We start from the raw sequence: 24,971 nt of genomic DNA on the forward strand, positions 1-24,971 counted from the left end.
AATGACGACTGTAAAGTGTTGATTAGCATCTTCATGAACAATATGCCAAACGCAGTATTAGCTAAAAAGTAAATGGCAACTTTAAAGAAAAATAGTTACATGACCAACTCCTTCCTCTCCAGGGAGAGAATAGGAGAAAAGAAGTGAATACATGACAGATGTTAGTCATCTTTTGACGCACTTCTGGAGGCAAGAAGTGGCAGCGATAGAGCTCTAGAAGGATCTTTGAGCCTCAAGCGGTTTGTCTGTAACGCTGTTACTGCTGGAAGGGTAAAGAAAAAAATCCTCTCCTGCCTCCAGGAATGCCATACAGCTGTTTCAAAACGCAAATGCAGATAATGTAAGAGTCAGATGCATTACCTTTGGAGAAGACACTTTAACATGGACAATAATTGGTGCTAAAGATGTCTTGATAAGTTGTGCAGGGTGATTGATAGTGTCTGCATCTAGGACAACCAGCTGTAAAGACCTTGCCAGCTCAAAGATTCTTTCAATTTCACTCTGTACTTCAGCTAGAAAAGGAAAACAAAATGGGAAAAGGCCATTCAACCACGACATTGCTTAGGCAAACACCATCACCCATTTAGCTTCATGGACTGTAAACACTCAATACATGAACTCTGTATGTGAATTAATGTAATTTCCAGAAAATAACCTTTAATTAATGTTACCTTGGAGACAATTCGGTTGCCTGAAAATACATACCTACTACAATTAAATGCATGTTTCAATTAACACAAAATAAACTCAGGCTTATTTTCCAAACTGCTAAATATCTTAGGAGTCTTAAGATTTTTATTTTTTTTTTGACAGCAAGTGATACAGTGATATTCTTACAAGAAATCTCTTCTTGCTTGAGAACTGCTCCACAGAGCAACGTACGTTCACAGGCCCAAGAAGATGTAGTACTCTCCCTTGCAGTTCATTTTGGGGGTGCTTACTCCTGGACTAGAATGCAAACTAGAGGTGAAGAGCCCTGCCTCCGATACCTCAAGTTCAAACAGTCACTCAAAATATCAGAGAACTAGGTTTAGATGTCTTTTCTTCCTAAAAAGATTAAAAAATAACTCATCCTACTTCATGGGATGGCGTCCCAGAGAACAGGTTATTGGTTTGTGTATACTACGCGCAAATTTCCATGCCTGGTTAAAGAAATAAAGATTTATCAGGACAGCGTAACCCAGAAGTCATGGTACTGTAAGGGGAGAGTGGGAGGACCTATACCCTCATCTCTGCTCTCAAATCTCGGGAAATTTAAGCTGTAGCTGTTCAACATTAAAAATAATAATAATAATAATTAAAAAAAACAGCCTGAGGGTCAGAAACAAGAACCTGCTTCCTTCCTGACTGGACAAGGTGAAAGCTCTCTGGCACCTTGTGATGTGGAATTAAAAGCCCAGGCCTGAGAGGAGGGAGCTGTGAGGCCAACTCCACCCTGGGAGGAAACAGCCCTAAACCCACCTTCTGGCTGCAGGCCTCTAACTCACCTTTGGCTAATGTCAGTATAATCGTTATAACAGCTGTAATAGTGCTTGCTCCAGCCCAGGCATTGCCCAACGTGAGGCTAACAGAGTACACTCTGCTCTGTTGTCACTCCTCAGCTGGGCAAATCTTGTCTCCCATCAGAGTACGTGAAATTCAGAATTCTACCTTGAAATGCTGTAGGCACATTCAGAATTGCAGAACTGGTGACATCTTCAAGGCTGAAATCCTGTCACTTTCCTGCAGTAAGCAACCGTGTTCAGAATCAGATCTGTGTCAATGTCTCACCTAAACTGGATCTCGTGTTTGACCGCTCAATTATTGCCCTCTTGCTCGGATTGTTTAGAACAGACCTCTTAGCAAGAGAAATGTCGGCCGTCACTCTCGTTATTGATATCCTACGGGTAAGAACACAGGACAGAACAAAACCACACAGCAGTTACATTCTCATTGTGCCGCGCGTGGTTTACAGCTGCATTTCATTCCAAAGTGCAAATACAATAAAACATCAGGCAGACACTGATATCATTAAAAAACAACTAAAGAGAAACACTGGCTAACTGAACAATGTTTTCTGTTGCCTACACTACTGTACACCCTTGCATACAGCTTCTGCTCTTCTACTTAATACATGAGCTCACCTCTCCCCATCCCAACCCTCACCCATCTCCTAGATGATTTTACACAATACCAGAAATAACACAAGTTAAAGCAAGTCTTAGGGCATACAGAACAGCCGAGTCATAGCAGCAACAGTACTTCTCCTCCCAGATGGTTAAACTAAAGCTGACGTTGCTAGCAGGTGAGGCAGGGCCATATTTAGACATCTGAGGAGCAGACTTTGTCACGTCTGAGTCACTGAGCAGCACTGCCTGCTCCGGGAGCTTGGCCCTCCAGCACACACCCTCCTTTTCCAGACAGAGCTGTGCCGACGGGCTAAATGAATCAGCCCAGAGTCAAACAGGAGAAAAGTTGAGCCTGTGAAGCCTTCTCTTTAACTCAAGGAAGGCGATCCTTTCCACTTTTCACTGATCTGTCAGTGAGCTGGCGAGAGACAAAGAGCGAGTACCCTCCTATATCCTACGCACGGGGATTCGGGATGCGGAACAAGCCAGTTTTATACCTGTATCTGAGAATTTGCCTTTAAATTAGATTATAAAACAAAGAACACGCAGTCATTTCACGTGAAATCCAGTTAGGAGGACTGTGATGAGTCAAAGAGCCGTGAATAATGAAAAGAAAACAAGCTGGAAGCGACTCGCAGCCATTCCACTCAACTTAAGATGGATTCTTAAAAACAAGTCCCAAGTATTTTTCCACATAATACATAAATAAAATTACTGCCAGAAAATGCAGTAGAAACAAAACGTATAAATGAGTTTAAAATGAATGCAATAAATTAATGGATCATGGAGCTAAAGGTGCTAAAACACAGCGGGGTCTGGGCCCCGCCTCTGGCTCAGGAGGCTCCCACATCTCTGCTGGTATCTGAGCAGTGTAACGGACGGACCGTAAATGCTCACCTACTGCACCTGGTCGAGTGCAGCCAGCCACAGGAAGCGTTTGATTCTCCTGAGGGAGAAGTAATCCTAGGTGTCACTGCTGCTGAAAGATGTTAAGAAAAAAATGTGCCTTTGCTGCCTTTTGTTTATGCTGTGTGTAGTCAGGCTTGGTCTTTGCAACAGCAACTAAATACAAGGCGGTTAGAAAAGGATGCTGCTAAAGCCTCTGCAGCAGCCAGTCCCTGAACGCCTCGTAGCAGCCAAGCTCCAGCAGGCTCCTTTCAGCAGGGCTGCACAAGGCAGCCCTCGCGCCATTCGTTTCCTTCCCTGGCCAGAAGAGGCTGTCACAGGTACAAAAGAAGGGGCTGACAGAAGCCGAGCATACGAAGGGGCAGGGAAGGAGCGCTGCTAGTTCAGGTCGTACTGAAGCCTTTTTCCCTTGTTGGTATCATGGACCTGCCGCAAAACTGCAGCACAGACGGAAAAAATAAAAAGCAAACCAGAAGGCTGGAGGGGGAAGACCTCAAAGCCAGAAAAGCTGGCAGAAGGACCAACAAGCAGCTGAGGTTCCGGAAAAGGAACTCAATTGTTTTACCTGAAGGTTTATATTTCACACTTCTGCCTGATCTGGTTGCCAACATAGCTAACAGCAGTAAGCTTTACAAAAAATAGCCCACTCCAGGCAGGATGTCTCCCTTCGCCTCTCGGTGCAGACCAAGGGCACAGTGGGGCCAAACAGAGCAGAGCAAGGCAAGGCGCGACCCCACCTGCCATCAGCTCGGGCAGCCTGAACGGGCGTTCAGAGGGCGTTACACGTGTCCTTCTGCTGATCTTTGGGGCTCAGGCCTCTGCTGAGTACATTCTCTTATCGGGTACACAAATACACCTCATAAAGGGTATATTCCCAGCAATCCCGTCCTGGCAACTCGAGATGACTTACCGCCTCAGCTGCCATGGCTTCCTACCACAAACAATGACTTCCAGTTCCCGTGGGACATGCAGAGCTGGCAGACACGTGCCAACAGCTGGAAGGCAGCATACGCCACGGTTCCCTACCCGCCCCTAACACAAACGTGCACCACGGCTCCCGCAGTGAACTGCAGTGAAGCCAGCTCGGCCGTCCCGCTCCGGAGCGGGGAGAGGATGTGCCGACAGGGTGCAGGAACAGCTCAGAACCACAAGTTTATCTGCAGGCTGCCACGCCCAGTGCTTCATCTGTCACATTTCCAATCAGTCACTACGTTTGTAGGATCTGCTAAAATCACTTGAGTCAAGCGATTAATAAAGCGGGGGAGATGCGTTATTTTGCACAGAGGTTGATCACCAAATGTTTTGTTGAAGCTGGTCACGGGTTAGTTCAGCATCGCCACCTCCCTGCACCCCAAATCTACCTTGACCACAAATCCTACTCCCCCTTTTCTGAACAACAGACACTTACTCTCATCATCTTAGTGCCAATGTTTTAGTTATTTACAAACCTGACTTGCTGTCATACACCAGCTAGCACAGAAGCTCCTCATTACGTGGTTAGCATATGGTGAACAAACTGGGAGGAAGGAAGGGTAGAACACCCCGAAGATGCAGCGGGTATCTACGACTACTGATGGTTTCCTTCCAGGGGCAAGAAGAGATGCCAATGACCAAGCCTCCCTTCCTAACAAGGAAATCCAAATTTTTACATTCCTCATCACAGCTCTTCAGGAAATTCTTGCTCCAGCTGAACAAGATGAACCCTCCTCGCAATTTCTAAGTTCTAACACTTTTTTTCCTGTATTTTAACTCTTAGCATTTCCTTCCTCAAACTTCTTAGTAATTTCTGACTACTAAGGGTATTCAAGAGTTGATTTTTCTTAGGTGCTGGTCTGCGGCACCATTACTGCACCCTGTTGAAACGGGCTGTTTCTGATACTTATTACAGGGCTTGGGTGCGAGGAGTTTTATTTAGAGATCATCCTGCTGTACGGGAACCTGGAACTTTACAGAAGGTGCTGGAATGAACTTAGCCCATATGGAGCAACTTCAAAATAAACCAAGAGGAACTTGTATTTGGTGTTTGCACATTCCAGCACCTGGCTGGGCTGATCCAGTAGCTGTATCCAGTGGTTAAGAAATTTTCACATGTCCAAAGAACTGTGAATAAAACTGTACTTTTATGTGCAGTCGGGTGGGCTTTCTCAACTGCTCCACGACATCCATGAAACGTACTGGACAGCTCTCTGAAACAGAACCAATCCACGGGGCTCAGCACAGCAATGACCTGAGAGCTGTGGGGGGAAGATGGCCAGGAGCTGGGCTCTGCTGAAAGGGTTTTTAACTGGGTAGCACCTTTCTCTCCCACTCCTGGCTGTACAAGGGGCACAGCCTGCTTCCCAGGGCAGCTCTGAAAACCCAAGCCTGGTAATGCCATCTTTAAAGTGATTTTGGCACTCTTTCCACGTCCCCCAGTCACCTTTCATCTAGGTTTCTCCTGTGACTTCCGTCTGACAAGATACAGAGGCAAAACTATTCACTTAAACCCGAGAAATCCTACTACAGACAGCAGATTTGCAGACACATGCACTTCTGGTAATACACTAGCTGCTCTCCACCCCAAAGCTGGCTGCATTTCAGTGTTGATACAAAGGTGGTAAATCAGTTCTGGACATGCATCAGGCTTCTTACATTAAAAAAAATAATCACTAAAACATTAGCAACACACGGGGAACAAAGCAAGGGAAGGACAGTGTTTCTCACCTCCCATCAAACCTGTGCTTCAGGAAGTCAAAGAGAGCTTTCTGCATCATGTCAGTCACCTTTGCAGAGGTGAGGAAAATTGAACAGGGAGGATTGACAGGGAGAAAAAGAAGTCAAAAGCAAGAAGAGAAGTAAGTAAAAGGTAAGGATACTGCCAACAATCAATACCTTTTATAGGTAGCAATCATTTAATCATCATGCCCTTGGCAGCAAGCGTTGTAATAAATACCTGCAGGTTTCCTGACTCCCTCTCCAAAACGCAGCCTGGAGGATGTGAGAACTGTCACCCTGCTCCTGCCTTTGTTTGCAGGGAGGCATTAGGAGACACCTCACCACCTTGCAGAGCAGTACCCTTCCCAACAGGCTTCAGCGTACGTCAGAAGCTTATGGGACTTTTCGGGTCCAACAGAACATTTTTTTCCCTCCAGTAATGTTATTAGAACTGGCTTAAGACTCCAGATACAAGATCTATCGTGTTGGATGACTGTTCTAAGAGAAGAGCACAACTGTTCTCAGAGAGGCCTACAAGCAGGAAAAACAGATGTTTCCATTCCTGTACGTGGGAAGCATCTGAGATGCTCAGCCCCGACAGCAGATGTCACCTCCTTTCCTGCCTGGGCTCCCTGTCCCTTCCAGTACAACTGTGACTGATGATTAGCTGCCAGCCTAGGTAAAGCCCCCAGACCTCTGGCAGTTCAATTCTCCTCCCAGGTTATCTTTCAAAGAGGTTCTTACAGAATTTAGTCAGAAGGAAAAAATAGTGAAGAGGACTTCCCCATATAGGTTGCAAAGGAAACTCAATGTGTTTCTGCTATGTGGCACAAAATTTGAAACAAATTAATACCCTAACTGCGTTACCCCTTATACACCTTTAGATGTTCAAGATGTCACGTTTAGTATTGTTTAGGACTATTTTCTTACACAAAGACGGGAAACACATTTGTAGAGAGGTATGTTTTTAACAAATGGCCTCTCTCCCCTCCAAACACGAGAGTGCCTAAGCAAATTAGCCTGTGGTGCAGCACCATAAAAATCAATGCATGACAGTTATTCCTGTCAAGAAACATCGCTGCATAATTAAAAGGCAGATAGTAGAAAATGAAGTACCTAATTCCCGCTTTGCTAATCTACACTCTAAATCATTCTTACAAAAAAAAATGTAAGAACACTGCATTATGCTAACAATAGTGCCATGCTGCAATCTTCATAAAAGAACCATTCCAATGGTTAATAATATCCTATAAAGTACTAACAACATTAATTAAACTAAATGAAGTGTAGCTTTGATTTTATGTTCATGTTCATTTAGATCCTAATTCAGCAAAACGCTTAACAGATGGATAAGTTCACCAAAATGCCCTGCTAAAAGCCTATGTTCATTTAGCAAGTGTTAAATGCTCCTTTGAATCTGCAGCTACCTTGAAAAATGGGTCTCCTGCTTATCTGTACCTGTTAGCTATCGTGCCTCTCTTCCACTTGGGAGTAGGCAGGTAATTTAGAAGGGCTAAAGGTTTCCTTATGTATATATTTCAATATACTAATAATCTTGAAAAAATAAACGTCAAGAAAACATGCTGAAATGACAGTCAGTTTCAGGTGCTGGAGAGCAAGTATGGGTATGCTACAGCAGTCCACCTGTTTCATTTGCCAACGCCGTGTTTCATGGGAAGACAAAGTTTTCATAAATGAAAAAAGGAGAACAATAACCTTACAGGGGAACTTTCTTTAAAATTTTGGCTAACTAAATTCAGAGCATCTGCTAGTTTGACTAACATTTTATATGTATATGGAAGTCTAGTTAGTTAATTGGACAATACAGCAAATGTATTAAGGCAAACGATGGACAAGAAAATATAAACTAATTGCAAACACGTGGAATACATACCTCGTAACCTTTCAGTGACGGACCTACTAAGACGACAGGCCTCATTGATGGGACTACGTCATACGGGGGAACATGTTCTGTCTAGAAGAAGAAAACGTCCCTTTAGATCATTAACCAAACCAGATGAAAATTCTGGGAATTATGTATTAGGAATAAATAAAACAAAATGAAAACAGAAGTATTACTTACCACTTTTTGTTTCTGTTTTGCTAAAAGACCAAATAAAGAACTTGGTTAAACAAACGCTGTGCATAACAACTTGCAGACAAAAATCCCTTTCTCAATGCACTTCTCATTTCCCTCAATGTACCTTGCTGCTCTTCATCAGCTCTATTTAAGTTGGTCACTCATTGCATTCTGGGGGGAGCTGCCCCTTTTCCTGAGATTTCTTTTTTTCCAGTCCCTTAGCAACTACTGCATGTCTAGAAATAGATGTCCTTCTCCACCTCCGCATGCAAGCACTTTTCGGTAGAACATCTTAATAAGTCAGCAAAGAGGGAAAACATGCACTTTTCATATATGATTTTTAAAATAGAAGTATTAGAAATAGCAAGAGTTTCCTTAAATAAAATTCTGCCTTACCCGTGGAAGTGGGCGTGGCTCGAAATGTGCCAGAAACCATTTCTCCAAGACTTGAGGAAGAATTTCCACTCGATTTCCTATGGTAGCAGATAGAGCCCCATTAGCACTAAGTATCCAGAGACGTGAACTCGTGAGGTTTGAGGCAGCAGCTAAGAAAACTGTCCCATGAGAAACTACACAGTAAATGAGAGCGTCTTCACCCCTATTCACACAGTGAGAAATCTTCCTCTGCAGGGAGAGGTGAAGGCAGGGGCATGGGGAAAGTGAAGAACCTGGAATTAAGCAGACCTCTGTGTCCAGGAGAGCTGCATGCAGGCTGCGAGGGGACAGCAGGTCCCACTGCTGACCGAGCAAAGCTCTCAGGAAAGCTCAAGGCAGCCACAGGAGGGCTGCTGAAGCAACCTGATGACTGCACATGGCACCACGGCTCAGTACAACCAGCAAGTCCTCAGTGCAGTAGTTAGTATTTTGTGTTACGTGCACCCTGAGCAGCAAGGGGACGCTGTCCAAACCAGGGTTTTGCCCTTGCTTTCCTGCGATGTGCTCTCCGAAGTAGGGATTGTTTACCCCTGTAAGCTTGGCAAATCTTCTGCACACTTATCCTAGACGCTGCTGCAAAAGTCATGATATTGCAAATAATCACTAGCGATAGTTACTGTGCTTCAAGACTCTAGAAACCCTCTTTAACAGGTAACTTTTTACTGCCTTGTTCAGGCAAAACCAGAATTCTTCATCACAGAGAGCCTTAATTAGCACAGGTACTCACAGCTTTTAAAGAGATCTGAAGGTACAGAAACTGTATGGCCATATCTAAGGAAGGCGCTCGAAAATAAATGATCTCACCATCTTTCATTACAATCCTCTTTTATAATGTTTCGCATTCTTATATTTGATTTTATTCCCAATATTCTCCATAGATGAGATTAGCCAAAATATTTGCAGGAATTGGTGATTTGGTGGAGTCATGCCCGTTCACACAAGCAGAGCATCCTTCTGCTAATACATCATATAAAAACAGGATGCTAAACACTCTCGATTTGATAGCCCTCTTTCCCTGAGACACACTGCCTTTCTCTGAAGCTATTCCAGAAATTGTAAAAGCGACTTGAAAAAAAGCACAGTTAATGCTGCTCGATCATTCTAAAAATATTTCCCCAGATGGTTTATACTTGAAATGATTTCTGACCTTGATTAAGTGTATTAACTCTCAGACAGTACTATACAGGCTAAATTGTGCTCCTCTTAGTGCTCTCTACTAGGTCTAGATTCAAATGGCTCACCTTTCTTTACTCTGCAGTACTAAAGTTTCTGTCCTCCTTGTTATCTGCGTGAACGTTTAAATTCCGTTTTCAATTAGTGGGAATAATATGCTGGTAGTAAATTAGTAATTTTTAAAAAAGCATTTTGTGTATTCAGCCAATAGAAGAGAGAGACTTCAATGACCAAACTGAGACTAAGAGAAATCATTTTACTTCCTAGATCTGTGAACAAGTTTGTATTTTTCCAGGGGTTTGCTATCTCCAGCTTTAGCAGTGTGGAGACACAGAAGGGTCAGGCTGGAAGATGAAGAGAAGGGAAGCTGAAGGCCAGAATCATCTCTATGATGTTTGAAAAGTCTGGGTCTGGCCAAAATGGAGGGGAAAAAAGAAAAAAGAAAAAACCCACAACCTTGAGAATATGAGAGCTGGGATAAAAAGCCGGCAGCCTTTGAGCACCAAAGGCTTGACTTAAACTCTCGGGAACATCAAACTCTAGCCCTTCAGAAATTTCTGTTGTTACCACTCCTACAGTATAATTTATCTTTTCTAAAGCCAAAACGATTTTTTCCTTGTTTTTCATAGTCAACTTCTAACATGCCTGTTCTCTGCAAATAGGTATTTTCATTTGGAATCCCAAATCAAACACTCATTCAGATACACTGCAATAAAAAAGAATCAAGTGACCTTTGAAAAATATTGTCCCGTGTCAGAAACGATTTTAAATTATTTTAAAAGGTTACAGCATTCTTACCCTCCATGGAAACGTCCTCTTTTCTGCTCCTGCTGAATGCGGATATTCTCCAGTCTAAGCGGGCTTGGAATAAAGCCAATCTCACAGCCCTCCTTAACCAGCCTTCCTATCCACCAGTCATTATTATATTTCTGGAACACAGAAAGGTTACTGGCTTCAGTTCAAATGCTTCATGTCCAAAACTCCCTCGTTTTGTTATCCACAATTCTTAACTCCACATTGAAATCAGAATACTGGACAATCTGCACAGTTTAAATGAAGTTAAAAGGTGCTGGGCAGTGCCCGGAAGGCTGATATCTACAGCTAGAGAGTGGAAAGCCGCGTTATCGGTGACAGCACTTGCTTATCTTTTAACTGCCCTAACACATTCTGCTCTGACTTTTCCTCTGTTGCCACCAACTGAGGTGCTGAGTGTGATGGAGGTTTAATGAGCGTGTGACATTTCTGGTGAACAGATTCAAACCAGGCTGGATGGGGTTTTGGGCAACTTTTTGGGCAACCCTTCTTCTATTAGCAGGCCATGGACTTCAGAGCGATTCCTCTAGAGATGAGATTGGAATCGGGGTTATGCTGAGAGCACCTGCACAACAGAAACGATACGGATGCAGTAAGGAAAGCAGGGCTGTGTGCAGCAGGTCATTACCTCCCATACGCTATTCTCTGCCTCCAGCGTGTGGGAGGACTACAGTTCCCTCCTATCGGTTGCCATGCCCATGATTTCTTCTGCATTGTCAGTAATTGTTGCACTTCGTCTTTTCAGTAAGCACATAACGTATAGTCTTGTAGGAGACAGATGAGACATACAGGACATATTCTCAACATAGCAACTCATCAGTTACCGCTGATGTTTCATCTTGGCAGCACGGCGACCTTACTTCTACCTAGTTTAGTGTTGTTCTAAAATCTGGAACCGTGTTTATTCTAGTCCAAGTGATCTCTGCTGAAACGAGAACAGCTGTTTGCTTGCAGCTCTGAGTGCTAGCAAAGGACATTTCCCTGATGGGAAGCAGCTTTAGAAGGTGGGCAGCTCAGGTGTGGTGCTAGATGGGACAGAGCACGTCCCTGGGGAACACGGAGGAGGGGGAAAACCAATTCTACACACAGAGAGAGAGAGATTCAGATTTCACAGTGCCCCGCTTCCTCAACAGGGGGTTAAGCATCACTCCACACAAATATATACATAAAAAAACCCAGCCCACAACTAAACTAAACAAAAAATAAAATAAAAAATCTAAAAAAAAAATCAAACTTCCATCTGTTTCCAGCAAATTGAGAAAGTGGAACATGCAAATCAACTGCCTCTCCTGTGTCCTTCTCAGGGAGAAAGAATTTAAAGCAAACCCCTCTGTTCTAGCACCAATCTCTGTCTCTAGAGATGAAGAAGCAGGTGCTTTCCTCTTAAATAGGCTCAGTCTCGGGGAGATCAGTGCTTTGAAGTAATGATGGACTAACGTTCAAAGAAAGAGACAAATTAGTACTGAACACCCCCAAATAAACCCAGAACGCAGAGATAAAGAAATGTTTCTGCAAGCTGCAAGCCTATGTGCAGATCTACAAAACAACAGGGGGTTATGCAAATTTCGAGGGCTCACTTCAGATTAATAATTGCAGAAAATATGCCCGACATGCAATAAAATGTATTCTTCTCTACTAAAGGGCCTGTTTATTCCTGTTCCTTTTTCCTTATTTTAGTATATTTTTGTCCTACAGCCTCTTCGATATTTTCCTTTCTTCTTCTATTATTCTAAGCCTCATCTCTCTTGCAAGCCTCTCTGGTGCTTTATGAAGACCGGATGCAAACTGCTGCTACTGCCCTTCTTGATGGGCAGACTCCCTTTTTATTACTTAATCTCAGATCCATCACAAACTGGATTTGATTGACAAGAGTCTGAATCTACCACGTTGAAGGGGATTTCAAATACAGCAAGATTCTGTTGCCTTCCTGTGGCACGAAAATGCAACTAGCAGTCAGCGACATCAAGCTTCAAAAAGTGCAAGATAAGCACCCCAGGGTGCTGGGACTCTGAAAAGGATGAACTACTCCTTGTTTTTACCTCTTTAATGTGTAGGAAGTCCTTGGCATCAAAAGAGATGGCAGTGCTTGGGACAGGAACATCTTCGTCCAGAGCACCGCAGTAACTCACATTAGTCTTAACAGCAAATGCTACTGGTTTGGACTACAAACAGAAACAGACATCACAAACAGCGGAAACTTTTCTGAATCAAGCATTCATTTGTTGTATCCAATTACCAGAAGTCTAGTAGAGGGTATTTGCCAAACACATCAAAATTCAGGCCTCATAATTTCACACGAGCCAACGGAGTTCAGCTCACTAAAGAAGATCCCCTTTACACAAGAGCATTTACAGAATATTCCCCCCAAACCTTGCTTGCAGGTAACGTCACTTGGTTGACAAACTACTGCCAAAGATACCATCGTCACTATAAAACAGCAGTGTGAATTTTAACACCAGGCAAAGGATAAGCGCCACATAACTCAGCTATTATGAAAGTTTACAAGATTGCACCTTCGCCCTTTCAAGTTGTATAGCTGCTTGCTGTTCTCTTTCCTGGCGGATTGCTTCCCTATCTTCTTCCAAAGACACATCAGAGTCTGAGGGTCTGCTTGTGTACGAGTCAGCTGAGCCCTGAAAAGAAAAACACACCACTAAGAAAACATACGTAAGAAATCGGAACACCTTCCCCAGCCAGGCACATGAAATACTTTTAAAATAATTGTTTCCTAATTCTGCTGCGTGGGTTTTACTTACTGTTTCTGCAGAATTTAGCAGAGAAGTAACACGGCTTCATCTTAGCCAAAGACAAACCCCCAAGAAAAGCCTCTCCCCACTTTCAGAGAATCCCTTCACTCCCTCACTGGGTCACATCCAGCTCAGCTGCAGGCACGGTACAAAAATCGTTGCAACACTTAAATCCTGTTAGCCAACCTGAGACTCCAGACTGTCAGGGGCTAGGTCACATCGAACGCAATTCAGGTGTTACAAAGCTTGCTCGGAGCCACCCCTCCCTGTACACACAGCACCGCTGTGCCAGCACCTCCCTCCTGCTGCGTGCGGCACTCACACGAAGCTCTGCTCTCTGCTTCAGGAGCAAAAAAAGGCAAAATTAGGTTATTAAAAGCTACTCGACGGGGCAACACAAAGCTAAGCGATGATGTGAACAAACCCGGCACATACGAGCAGCAGCAGCGTGTAACCGCTCGCAGGGGGGAACAAGGCATGGCCACGGCTACACCTCTTCCCTGGACAGCCCTCGGCGTGCGTGGCAGCAGGGCAAGTTTGCAGAGCAAACTCTCTTCCTATTACAAAGCAACCCGACCCGTGTCCTACGCGTCTGGCCAGGCTTGCACGGAGCCAACTGAAAGACAGGGCTTTCCTCCTGCAAAACAGATCCCTCTGAAATCCCAGTCCCCTCGCTCCAAAACCTCACACACACGCTCGACCCAGAAGCTTGCCAAGACGAGGGCTTGGACCCAGACTTCACAGAGCACCGCCGATGGAGGGGCGTGGGATGGCTTTTGTACGAAAGGTGAGCTTTTGCTATAGGAGCACACTCCTACAAATACCTCGAAATCCTAAAGCCCAGGTCTCACTCACAAGAGCCACTGTACAGCATCGCGTCCTTCGAATGTGCTTTTTTCTTCTTAAATCGCTTTATATCCTGCAGCACAGGGACACATACCCTCTGTAACCTACCACAGAAGTCAATACCCCTCCTCTCCCTGTACACCAACACTTTTCCCCCTTATTGGAGAGAGTGCGAAGCGAGCCAGGCCCCACGGCCGGGCAGCAGGACACCCCGACTCGCCTCCCTGCTGAGCTACCAAAGGGGATCCCAATATACCAGGGGGAGGCTAAATCCGCCTGGTCAAATACTCCAGACCTAAAATTACAGCTGCCCTCCGTGCGGGGGCCTGCATTGTTCAAAGCAATTAGAGCAAAAGGAACACCAGACCAGGAGTGGCGACGGGAGAGCATCGCTGCACGACACGCGAGCAGCCCACCATTTTCTGCCAAGTGAACGCTGCGAGGATGCACAGTGCTGCGTGGCTGCTGTCACCGCTTCTCTTACTTCAGACAAGGCTTCAGCAGCAGCAGAAAGAAGGAAAAGCAACGGCGGTGTCCAAATAATAAATGAAAAGGCGCACCAGGAGCTCAGCGCACACAGACGTGTCCGTGGCCCGAGGCCAAGCCACCAGCGCTGCCGTCGCGAGCGGCAGGCACTGCTCCTCTGCCACGTGTCCCTGCCCGAGTCCCTCCCCTGTTACCCCGCCATGTGCCGAAAGGAGCAGGGCCCAGGCAGGAGAGATACCAGTGCCAGGAGCGCAGGCGGGCCGCAGGAGGTGCCTGCGAGCGGGGACACGGCGACCAGACGTGCACGGGCACACGCCTGTGGACCTGCTCGGTCCTCTGGCCGGGCTAAGTGCAGGGCCGCAGAGGCAGTCAGCGGAAACAACACCGCTGCATGATGCACAGCTTCCCACGCTGCTTTTCAGAGGTTTCTGTCTGAGCGCTGACCTACTTCACGCTGTCAGAAGCAAGGAGCCTTATCCCAAGCGGCTGACGCCGCGAGGCTTCCCCGGGCTGCTCCCCAGCGCCGCTGGCTGCCGGCACGGCAGCTGAGCCGGGGCGGCAGGACCGCTGCTCCTGCGGGTCACGCCGAGCGCCAAGGGGCTTGTCTGCAAGGCACGGCCCCGGGACCGCGCCTCCCGGGACGGGGAGCCGCAGGACGCTGCGGAAACAAGGCGCGGATTTGCAAACGGTGGCGAGGTGGACGAAAAAGCAGCCCGAGGCGAGCACCGAAGCACAGGCCCAGGAACGCGAGTGCCACGGGCGGTTAGAGCAGGGGACCGAGAGCACGGTTCTCTCCACGGCTCCTTCGCCCTTGCAAGTGCCCCCTGACTCTGCGGGCACCCCGTGCCCCTGCAGCCGGCACCCCCGAGCGCCGTGCTCTGCTCCAGCCCCACGGGGCTCCTGCCAGGAGCGACCTTGACTCGCAAGATGGGGCTCGGAATCGGTCTAAGGGGAACGGTCCAGCTTCTGGCTGCTTTTAAGACGCTGCATAGAAAAAAAGCAGTGCTTCTGATATTTAACTTCTGGTTCTTACATCTTTTGATTGAGGATTGCAATATCGCCAGATTCTCTTGTGCAAGAAGCCGACATGAAGACTCACGGCTGTAGAGCACCGAGAGCGGTGAAGCTCTGGGCCGACAGCTCGGACGCGCAGCCACAGGCACTTTGAAGGACACAGCCTGTGCTAGGTAGCGGTATTATCCAAGGCAATGCGAGGCTTGTTTCGTATCTCGCAGCCATTTTACTCTGGGCTGCTGTGAGTTCATTTCTCCTGCGATTTATTATTTATTTGCTCCCTCATTCATTTCCCTCTCTCACCAATTAGCATAATTCAGCTTTGATACAAACACCGAGGCTTGAAGCAATCCCCAAAATGGGAGGGAAAACGCGTACTTCGGCCAAAGCAGGAAGAACAGCGGGTCTACTTATTCGGCAACTACAAAATACCGGCAGATGAGCGGTCCTCCTGCCCGCTGCCGGGTCTGCTGCAGGACACGGGCCGAGCTGGCTGCGGGGCTGGGAAGGGCAAACCCACGGTGGTTTCAGGCCCCAGGCTGCCTGGGAGGAAAACGCACCCTGCTCCTGGACAACAGCTGCCAGCCAGGTCCTCTCCCTGAAGGAAAGGATGGAAGAAAATGCCAACTTTTAGCTGGTACGGTCTCAGAAGGTAAAAGAGAAGACTTCAGCGGGGCTGCAAATAATTTTTTCCAACTGCCAGAAATCTACAGACCCGGATTGCTCTCTAAGCAGCCATAACGTGCGATGCGCTGTCATATAGCTCGTGCAATTAAAGCGGCAATCCATTAGAGGCTCCACTAAGCCAGATGACAGGCAGTCTCTTTTGAAAAGATTTAGGGTGCTCCAGGAACCCCGATCAGAGAGAGAGCTTCTGCCTTCCCCGTGAACACGAGGGCAGCGTTCGCCGCCTGCAGGCACCGGGCACGTCTCTGCCCGGGAGCACTCGTGGCAGTCCCCGTGCTCGAGGCCCTGCGCTCCCCGACCGGGAGGTCGGAACTGCTCAGGAACAAAAAGGGATTTCTCCCGAAGCCTGTCGGACTGCAGAGCACAGCTCTGCCCTGCCCTGGGACGGGGCTCTGCACACACTGATGCTGCCAGACGGCAGCGACCGGACACCTACAGTCACCCGGGGACCGAAGACATTTTTTTTCTAAACACATTTATGGCTGCAAGTTTTTGGAAGCCACGCATTGTTAGCTCTTGATTCTGTTCATGCAATAGATAAAACAAACCAAAAAATCTGCTCTCTGCTGCACTTCCTATCCGCAGAGTGCAGACGAATGCGACGCACAGGGCAGCTTCTCCCACCTGCCAGGAACTCCTCGGCTGGGAACGTTACTCCTTTTTCATTCCAACAGGCTAAGCAGAAGCTGGGTAACCGAGAAAACAAAATAGTCCAAGGCAAGAAATGGTACAAACCGAAACTGCGACCTTTTAAATAACGTCGGGTACTACCGCTGCCTGCAGTTGGTGCTCACCTGGTCCTGGCGCTCAGAGCAGGCGGCCGAATGTAATTACCGGCAGGTGATGTAATTAAGAGGCGAAAGCAAAGCCGTGGGTATCTGTTCCTTTGGCAGAACGCCGTGCACGGCAGCAAGCCTGGGGCCAGGCAATCTGCGGGCTGCAGGACTCTCCCGGCACGGCACAGCACGGCCGAGGCCCCATCCTCAGCACCGGGGCGTGGGATGGGCACCGGGAAGCACCGACGGCTGCTGCACCCTGCAGATGCTTTGGAGCCCTGTGACAGGTCCCGGGGAGCCACCGCAACCCCAGGGACTGCACCTGGATGGGGAGAGGGGTGGCTGATTGCACACGCCTTGGGCTTTTGGGCTTTTGCTCCCTTGGCACAAAAGCTCCTGTGCGACTTGGGACCCTGCAAGCCGTCACAGCAACAAAACCCAAGGGGCTATTCCCAGGAGCGAGGCTCTGCAGAGCTGACACGGGCAGGGCAGCCCTTAGCTTGATTTTACTCTCCTCCAGAATTATTTAATCTCTTACAGCTGCCGTAACGTTAAAAGCAGGGTCGAGCGGAGCTGTAGGCAGGGATTTCAGCAGCGCTTTGTCACAGCTCCATGCCCTGCAGACAATGTGGATGTGCCGCGGAAGGTCCAGACAGGACAAGGTTCAGCTCCCAACCAAACCGTTTTCTCGCTGAACAACCACCACACACGAGCCAGCTGCATAGCCATTCCGCGTTGGGTTGGGATTTCAGAATGAAATGCTCGGTAATTAGTTCCTTCTATATGTTTGGTAAATTTATTTAAGACAACTCATTAGGTGTCTCAGCAATTTGGAAATTACTAGGTAGTTAGAACATGTTGCTTCTTCGTGAATACTAATTATTAGAAAATAGGGCAACTGTTCTGCTATTTCTTTTCGTGATCTCTTTTCCTGAGTTTGAGATCTTGCAGCCACGTCTCCTTTTTCGAGCAGCCCTCAGCTCAGCACAGATTGTGTTTTTACATCTGAAAACACTGGTAAAAAAATAAAAAAGAAGCACTAGTAATAAATACGCTTACTGCCAAAGTGCTGGGCTCTTCAAATGAGCATTCACGGCACACCCGGCTGCCTCACGTGTACGACGGCACACGTTCACCTGCTGTTATGTGCGCAAGTCCGCAGCTTCACGACCCACGGGGACCACGGGGAAGCGCAGGCTGAGGCTGCCCCGGGTTGCTGGAAGGAGCCCCCGTGCTGCGGGCCTTCAGCTCCACGTCCCTGCCTGGCACGGAGCCCCGAGGAGAGGAGCTCCGCGTGCCCTGCGGCACTGCCAGCACCACCTTCTTGCGACGGGAGGCTGCCAGGATTGAAACATCTGCCTACAGCGTCCACAGAAGTGCAAAATGGCAGACGTGAACATCCCCATATTCTTTTTCCATTCCTCCAAAGTAACCCTTTTTATTATTCTTTGACCTAAAAGACTACAAATCCAAGCGCCCTGAACGATGAGGATTAAAGCCAGAGAGATGGCGGAAGGCTCGGATCACTCTTCTCTAAAACTGCACCCGCACCACCAAGTTCGAGCAGTACACCAACTTTTCAAATGCCTTTTTTCTTTTTGTTCGAGCCATGAAAGAGCTCGTGGCTGTCTGGGAAGGCTCTGATCTGCATTTGTTCCCACTGCCTGTGGTTAGAGGGACGACTGAATGGAGAGCTGAACACCTCCGCTCGGGAGTTCGCTTTAATCTCTGCAGCTGGGCCCTCTTTTCCGTGAAAGCTATTCAGGAGGCCCACAGGAGGAAAAAAAGGTGTTTTTCCAGTGATAAAAGGCACCACGCGAAAGCTGCAACATTTAAAAAATGGTGCTTTATTTGTTTTTAATTACTGTGGCTCCTGAAAGCATCGAGTGGTCTTTGCAAGGCTCTGGGGAAGCTGCTCCTCGTGGGTTTTCCGACACCTGGTGAGAACACGGCCGCCAGTGAAAACGCACCTGTCATCCTAGCCGAACTCCGCTGGAAGGGTGCCCTGTGCCTGTCCCCAGCACCACGCTGCCAAGTCACAAATGTTTCTCAGTCTCGGGAACAGAAGAGACAAATATTGCCCCCAAACACTGCCAGGTTTTTAAAGAAAACCCCTGCATCTAGCTCATTTCTACGGCGGGGACGCTGAGCTTAGAGCACGTTCATAAAGCACCGTTTATAAAACCAGGAGCGATGTTGCTGTCATCGTCACACTCAAGGGTGTATGACAGGCATAGGAGACTTCAGTTCCCCATAGCAGGAATGTTCAACACCATCAAAAAATTAAAAATATGACAAATGCGAGACAAGAAGGGGAATTTTCCCCGAGATCCCACTGTCAGGAAGATCCCGCCTGCCTTCACCGCGTGCTTTCCCTGGTGCCGCCCGCTCAGTGGGAGAGCACGCATCTTTTTAAGGAGTTCTGTGATTACAGCGTCCCAATTTCCTTCTGGCGTGGTGTCACCACTTCCCACACCGTCAGGCTTCAAACAACCAAAATAGCCCCGAATATTCCTTTCTGCTTTCCAAACAGGAGCCGTTTAGAACAGGCTGAGCTGCCTGGGGACGTCACCAGGCTGATTTAGCAAGAGCACGCGCTCACCGGCGCTGCTCGAGCCGATGCTGGCTCTGCCGCTTGCCCACGGGCTCGTAGGACACGAAGCAGGACCCAAACCGTCCCCGCAGCGCTGGGGGCACCCCGGCTTCCCAGAAGCTGTCTTTTCGCCTCCACAAGCCTCCAAACTCGGAGGCCTAGAAACAGCTTTAAGCACTAATAAATTAGGCTTACGACCAGAGCACGTTACTTTTTGTTTCCTTTTCTGTTTTCCGCTCTTTCTTCTCCCAGGACCCTTCCCCCAGCTGCTATGATCTTGTTTCTCCTGCAGCAAGGACCGCGTTCTGCAATCACCCGACTGCAGGATTCACAGCTATTACACGCCGCTGGAAATACCTTCGTACAAAGCCCTAATTTTCTAAGTACTACGCGCTCCGTAAATAGCAACGCCTTTCCCAAAAAGCTTGCGGTCTGAAAACTGAACACGCTGAGAGCAAAGTAGAAGTGAAAGGGCATCCTGCTCTCACCTACCGAGGTAATGTTCCAGCGGCACTTTATGGGACTTAATTGCTGTAATCAACGCAGGGCTCCACGGCCTCGCCAGGACCTCGGGGTTATCACAGCCTGCCCCTGGCTGCCCACTGCCTGCCCGGCACTTCGCAGGACAGGGCTGGGAATTCGGCACGCCCACCGCAGCACCTCGGGGCCGTGCCTGCCCCTCCGAGCGGCCAGGAGCACGCAGGTAGCCCAGGTACACTTTGCAACCACTGCTGCATGGAACGCGGGGAAAAAGCCACAGAGATTTGCTGAGGGTTACTCTACCTGTTCTGGTTTGAACATTACTTCTTTTGTTCGAAACGCACACGGGTTTTGAGAGGTATCTGTGTATCCCAGAAGACCTGCAGGAAGGACCAGTGCGACACGGGACGAGCAGCCAGGGCTTGACACGGGGAGATTAGAAGTAGGAACAACCAAACCCCACAGACGCAGAGGAGTCCCGGGATGCTGCTGGCTAAACAGGTCTCAGCAGGTCTCTCCATGTATTCGCTGTTGGGATAATCTAGGAATCTACCAAGTTACCTTAGGTAGAAATGCAAATCCAGGAAGAGGAACAGCAAAAGCCTGACGTCTATACCTAAACACCGCGATATTTTTTCTGCACACAGCATGGGCTGAATGTCTGTTCCCAGAGCCTTACGACTGCCGTGAGTGTACGACAAACGGTTTAAGCCGTACCTAGCACACCAGCACGTGACAGTCATTGGGAGACCTAAACAAAGAGAGGCTGGAAACTCAAAGACAAACCCCACTCTTTTTAATACGCATCTCTAGCATTACCTCAAAATGGGTTCTTAATTAAACGGCTTGGAAGAAACAACGGTTTAGTATTTCTTATTACTTGCCTCCAGCGGGCATGCCAGCAACAAGAACAAAGCTTCTTTACGAGTCACTACCATTCCTGCAACCTCCAGGATCCGGCAAAAGCAAGGCGAGAGACAGACCCGGAGGTCCCGCTCTGTGCCAAAAGCCCCTTCTCTATCAAAGTTCTCGCCTGCGATCGGTAACACGATTCTACAGGAGCAGCAAACAGGACAACTTTAAGCACCTGGATATTGTTCTGTGCTGAAAGAGGGGGAAAAATGCCTTGTCAGGAGGGAAGTCTGTCAAAAACTTGACAAGATTTAAACCCCTTATTTTGGCCTAAAGCTTTCGCCGTTATTTTGGGATATTCTGCAAGAGGTACATCTGTTCAAAAAATGCCACTGCTGTCAGAGGTTCTGCTAACGCCCTACAAATCTGAGTACTGAAATGTGCCCAAAAAGGCAGGGAATGAGTATGATGCTACAGAGAAGTCAAAGCCTGGTCAAAGGTCTAAAAAGGTTCGCTCGCAAGGAATTCACAAGGCTGCGCTGGCTGTTAGGTGTCTTCTACATCAGACGGGTGATCGTATTTACCTCCGAGGGCAGGAGAGATTGGGGATGAACATACAGACATAGCCTCTATTAACGTTAACGCACATGTTAACGTTTACTCCATCTGGAGCCTTACACTGCAGAATGCTGCTGGTCACATCTGCACCCAGCCTTTGGCAGCACCCCAGAGCTCTTCCTACACTGCCGGGGCTCCGCGGCAGGCAGGGTGACGGCGGCCAGCCCTCCGGCCTTGCTTCTGATACCCTAGAGCTGGGTTAAGGAGGATCGAGGATAAACGTTTAGGTACGCTTGCAATGGGGTCTGGAGGGGGAAAAAATTACAACAAGTTTTCAAACGCTTTTTCTCTTTGCTGCTCAGTGAACGCACTTGACCGAGAGCCATCGCTGGAGGCTGTGCGAGACCTGCCAGGGCCAGCGCTGCTCCCGCCACAGGCTCTCGGCCCGGCGCTGGTGCTGGTGCCACGCGGTGCTGGAGACCTCACCGAGAGACCTCCGTGCTCCGCCGCTCCCTGCGAGTCCAGGTGCCCCGCGCTGCTGCCATCAAGGGGAGGCTCCTGCAGCAGGGTCTGTACCCAGCTCCACCAGCAGCGCACAGCAACAAGCGCAGAATGCCAGACTCCCCTCGGAGGGACGTTTCCCCTAACCCCTGCCCAGAAACGGGGCCGGGATCCGGGGCTGCTCAGCCCCTACACGCCGTGTGCCTTCCCAGGGCCGCGGGCAGGGGCCTGCAGAAGCAGCGGGCTGCCAGCGCAGACACAGCCAGGACGCGAGCTGCTCCTTGCTGACGTTTGTTTCTGCACCGCTCGAGCCGCAGCCCCGTGGCCCTGCCCCAGTCCCTTCAGCACCGCCGTCCTGCAGCCCCCGCGGCGCTCTCCAAGCCGGAAAGGAGCCGCGCGAGGCACGCTGCTGACACACAGAGAAATTACCGAATTAGCAAGAGGTGCCAGATAAAGGAGAAAACCCTGCTGAGCCTTAGGAAGAGCAGCTCCCCTTCCTCCTGAAGCAGCGCCCAGCGGGGTGCTGCTCGGGCAGCTCGGCCAAATCCCTCCGGCCGGAGCAGAGGGAAGAGAGCGGCCGCTGAAGCGAGAGAGACGGAAGGAGCAGGCTCTGCCTCGTCCTCCTGGCAGCCTCAGCGCCGCTCGCTACGGCAGAGCGGGACTCGCTCTAGGAGAGAAGAGGAAAATAAAAAGGAAGAAAAAATAAAAGAGCGTCCTGTAGGATCCCCCGAGACTGCAGCACGGATCCAGGCAGGCAGGCAGCCGCTCAGGAAACCACTGCTGATCTTCTTCCTGAAGAGGTTTGATGGGGAAGGACGGTTAGCCTCCTTCCAGCTGCTGGGAACCAGCATTTTCCGAAACAACGCAGCAACTGCAGTTGGGTTGGGAGGATGCAACTGAAGGCAGGAATTATTTAATAGCAGAAGAAATCAGGACTTTGGGGCCGCGCTTCCCTGAAATGCACGAGTCGAGCTCCGCTGAAAGCTTGGCTCTCTTTTTTATCCCTTAGCTCAGCTCTGGCCCCAGATTCCAGAGTTAATGGGCGTATGTAATTCCTGTTGAGGCCAGGAAGGTTTGGAAACGCTGGGGTTCAGCAAATCAGCCTGAGAAGCAGGCTGGAAGGACCCCAGCCATACCTCTCCAGGGATCGGCTTTCAGCAGAACAACTCTGCAGTGTTTTCCTTTATTTACTTTGCTGCTGTTGCTATTCCGAGGATACAGCCTGAGCTTTCCCTTTCTGTAGGAGATCAGAGCAGCCAAAGGAAGGGGAGCCTAGCTTTATTAATAGCTTCGTAAAATATCGAGTTCTGATGCCAAATAGATCTCACCAGTCGTTTATAAACAAAATTTTTGTCTGTGAAGGAAGACACAAAATACCTGGGCCAATTCCCCTCCCTCTGAATGCATGCTCCCACCTCGCAGCTATCACTTGCACGCACAGAAAGCGAGTACCAGATCTCGCAACCAGAGAGCTTCCTCCTGCAGACAACAGAACGTGGGGGAGTATGTTTCTGTGTGTCGCACCGTGCGTCTCGGAAACGGATTTTAGTGCTGAGCACATTGCGTGTCATAGCGACATCATAGCCACCCCTTAGGTACCACGACTGTAACTGTAAATTGGGGCAACACCAGGACACGCTCGGCCTGATACAGTCAATATGGTTTTGGCCTGAAACGTATAAAACCACGGGCTAGGGATCAACCAAAGGGTTTTGAGCCTGGGGCCATACACACAGGGAGCTATTTGATGTAGGGATCTTGGTGCAGACTGCCCTCGGCTACCACCAATGGTGTCAGCACAGCCCTCAGCCTGCAGGTTTTGTTTCAGTACGATGCAAACGCTTTTTTTTTTTTCCGTCTTCCAACTGTCCATACTCCGGTTACTGGGAGGCCAAACACATTTTTCCACGAAGCACAGAGCTTTACACACGACATCCACGGGACCAGATGCAACTCCGAAGCTGTCGGTAGAACACTTCTGCCATGCTGAAGCAGCTTCATCCGGAGAGTACACACAGCGCCAGGCTCTCCTCCCCCTTCTCAAAAAACAATAGTGCAAAATGAGAGGCTCGGAGAGAACACGAATAATAGCCAAAAACCTCGAGAAAATGTCTGGGCAGAGAGAGACCAAAGTGCCAGGGAAAGAGCTTTCTCTACATCGTCCCAAACCCTTTCCGCTCCGCCTGCCCAGCACAAGCCGAAAGAGCAACGGGACGAGCCAGGCGGGCCGGATCAACACCTGTACCCAAACACAGGGAGGTTTTGCTACAGAGAGGCGCAGGCTGGACTCGCAGCCAAGAAGCAAGCAACCTGAGATGTTCAGAAGGGAGTCGCGGAGCTAAACATTTAACAGCGTCCTTAAACACTGTCAGAGATGAAGCACTTCCGGCATAGCTGTGGCTATCGGCAGCACCAGCACCAGAAGGGACATCCAATGCCAACTTTCAGAGCCGAAGTCAACTTCTTAATTCAATTCGGCAAAACAACCTCTGCGAACGCGCCGCCATCCACCCAGTCTGTGTCTAACAGGAGGGATTCCAGCCTGCGGCTCTCCCTCGCTTCCCCTCCCACTCGCTGCACGTTTGGATGCAGCAGGCCCAACAGAATAAAGGCAAGGATCGCTTAATGCCCTACTAAACCGGACCCGTTCTGGAGGGCAACACTAGGTACCGGCCACTTCCTGCAGCTCTGCTCCTGAGCACAGCAAGTGACAAATACCTGATAACGGAAATCAGCACAGCAAAATGCAGGGAAGAAAAGTAAAATCGATTTTTTTTTTTTGCATCAGTCTGTATACTGTTCATTTTCTAATAAGATGTTGATAAAAAGTGCTGAGTTCCAACAGTTCTGTTTTAAGGTGTGAATACCATAGGGTGAAGTCTTGAGAACATTTTAACCAGGATAAGTACTGCACGGCAATAAAGCTCCTTCTCATATCTTGTCAGAAGCGTTGAGAACAAGTATGCTGAGCAATAACTCTGCTCACTTTTTTCTCCTTTTTTCACGCAGACAGCTCAGCGGGCACACTGGATGACAAGGACGTACCCGTAAGGTTACTTTGCGTGACGAACAAGAGCTCCTGCAAAACGAGCGCCTGCCACCAGCCCCGGCTCAGCACCAGCTGTACAGGTGCGAGGCGACCTCGGGTCCCTGCTGCCCGGTGTGCTTGTCGCACGGACATCTCCGCCTAGCAGGGGAAGCCGCGCTGCCTCCAGACGTGGC

The 24,971-nt window shown here is 48.7% G+C and overlaps 1 protein-coding gene across 2 annotated transcripts in view; it reads right to left on the bottom strand.

The window, feature by feature from the left end:
- The window catches only part of CACNB4 (calcium voltage-gated channel auxiliary subunit beta 4), a 29,592-nt gene extending 17,334 nt beyond the window's left edge, over nucleotides 1–12,258 (bottom strand). For both annotated transcript variants that reach the window (XM_035566108.2, XM_035566109.2), the window contains exons 1-7: nucleotides 12,249–12,258; nucleotides 10,195–10,325; nucleotides 8,185–8,261; nucleotides 7,603–7,683; nucleotides 5,718–5,776; nucleotides 1,771–1,880; nucleotides 361–512 (exon numbers count right to left, since the gene is read on the bottom strand). In XM_035566108.2, coding sequence (XP_035422001.1) covers nucleotides 361–512; nucleotides 1,771–1,880; nucleotides 5,718–5,776; nucleotides 7,603–7,683; nucleotides 8,185–8,261; nucleotides 10,195–10,201 — 486 coding nt within the window. In that variant the 5' untranslated portion in view covers nucleotides 10,202–10,325; nucleotides 12,249–12,258. The remainder of the gene's footprint in view (nucleotides 1–360; nucleotides 513–1,770; nucleotides 1,881–5,717; nucleotides 5,777–7,602; nucleotides 7,684–8,184; nucleotides 8,262–10,194; nucleotides 10,326–12,248) is intronic.
- Nucleotides 12,259–24,971: the final 12,713 nt, after the last annotated feature.

The sequence above is a fragment of the Cygnus atratus genome, chromosome 6 (assembly GCF_013377495.2).
Source record: "Cygnus atratus isolate AKBS03 ecotype Queensland, Australia chromosome 6, CAtr_DNAZoo_HiC_assembly, whole genome shotgun sequence".
NCBI classification, from domain to species: Eukaryota; Metazoa; Chordata; class Aves; order Anseriformes; family Anatidae; genus Cygnus; species Cygnus atratus.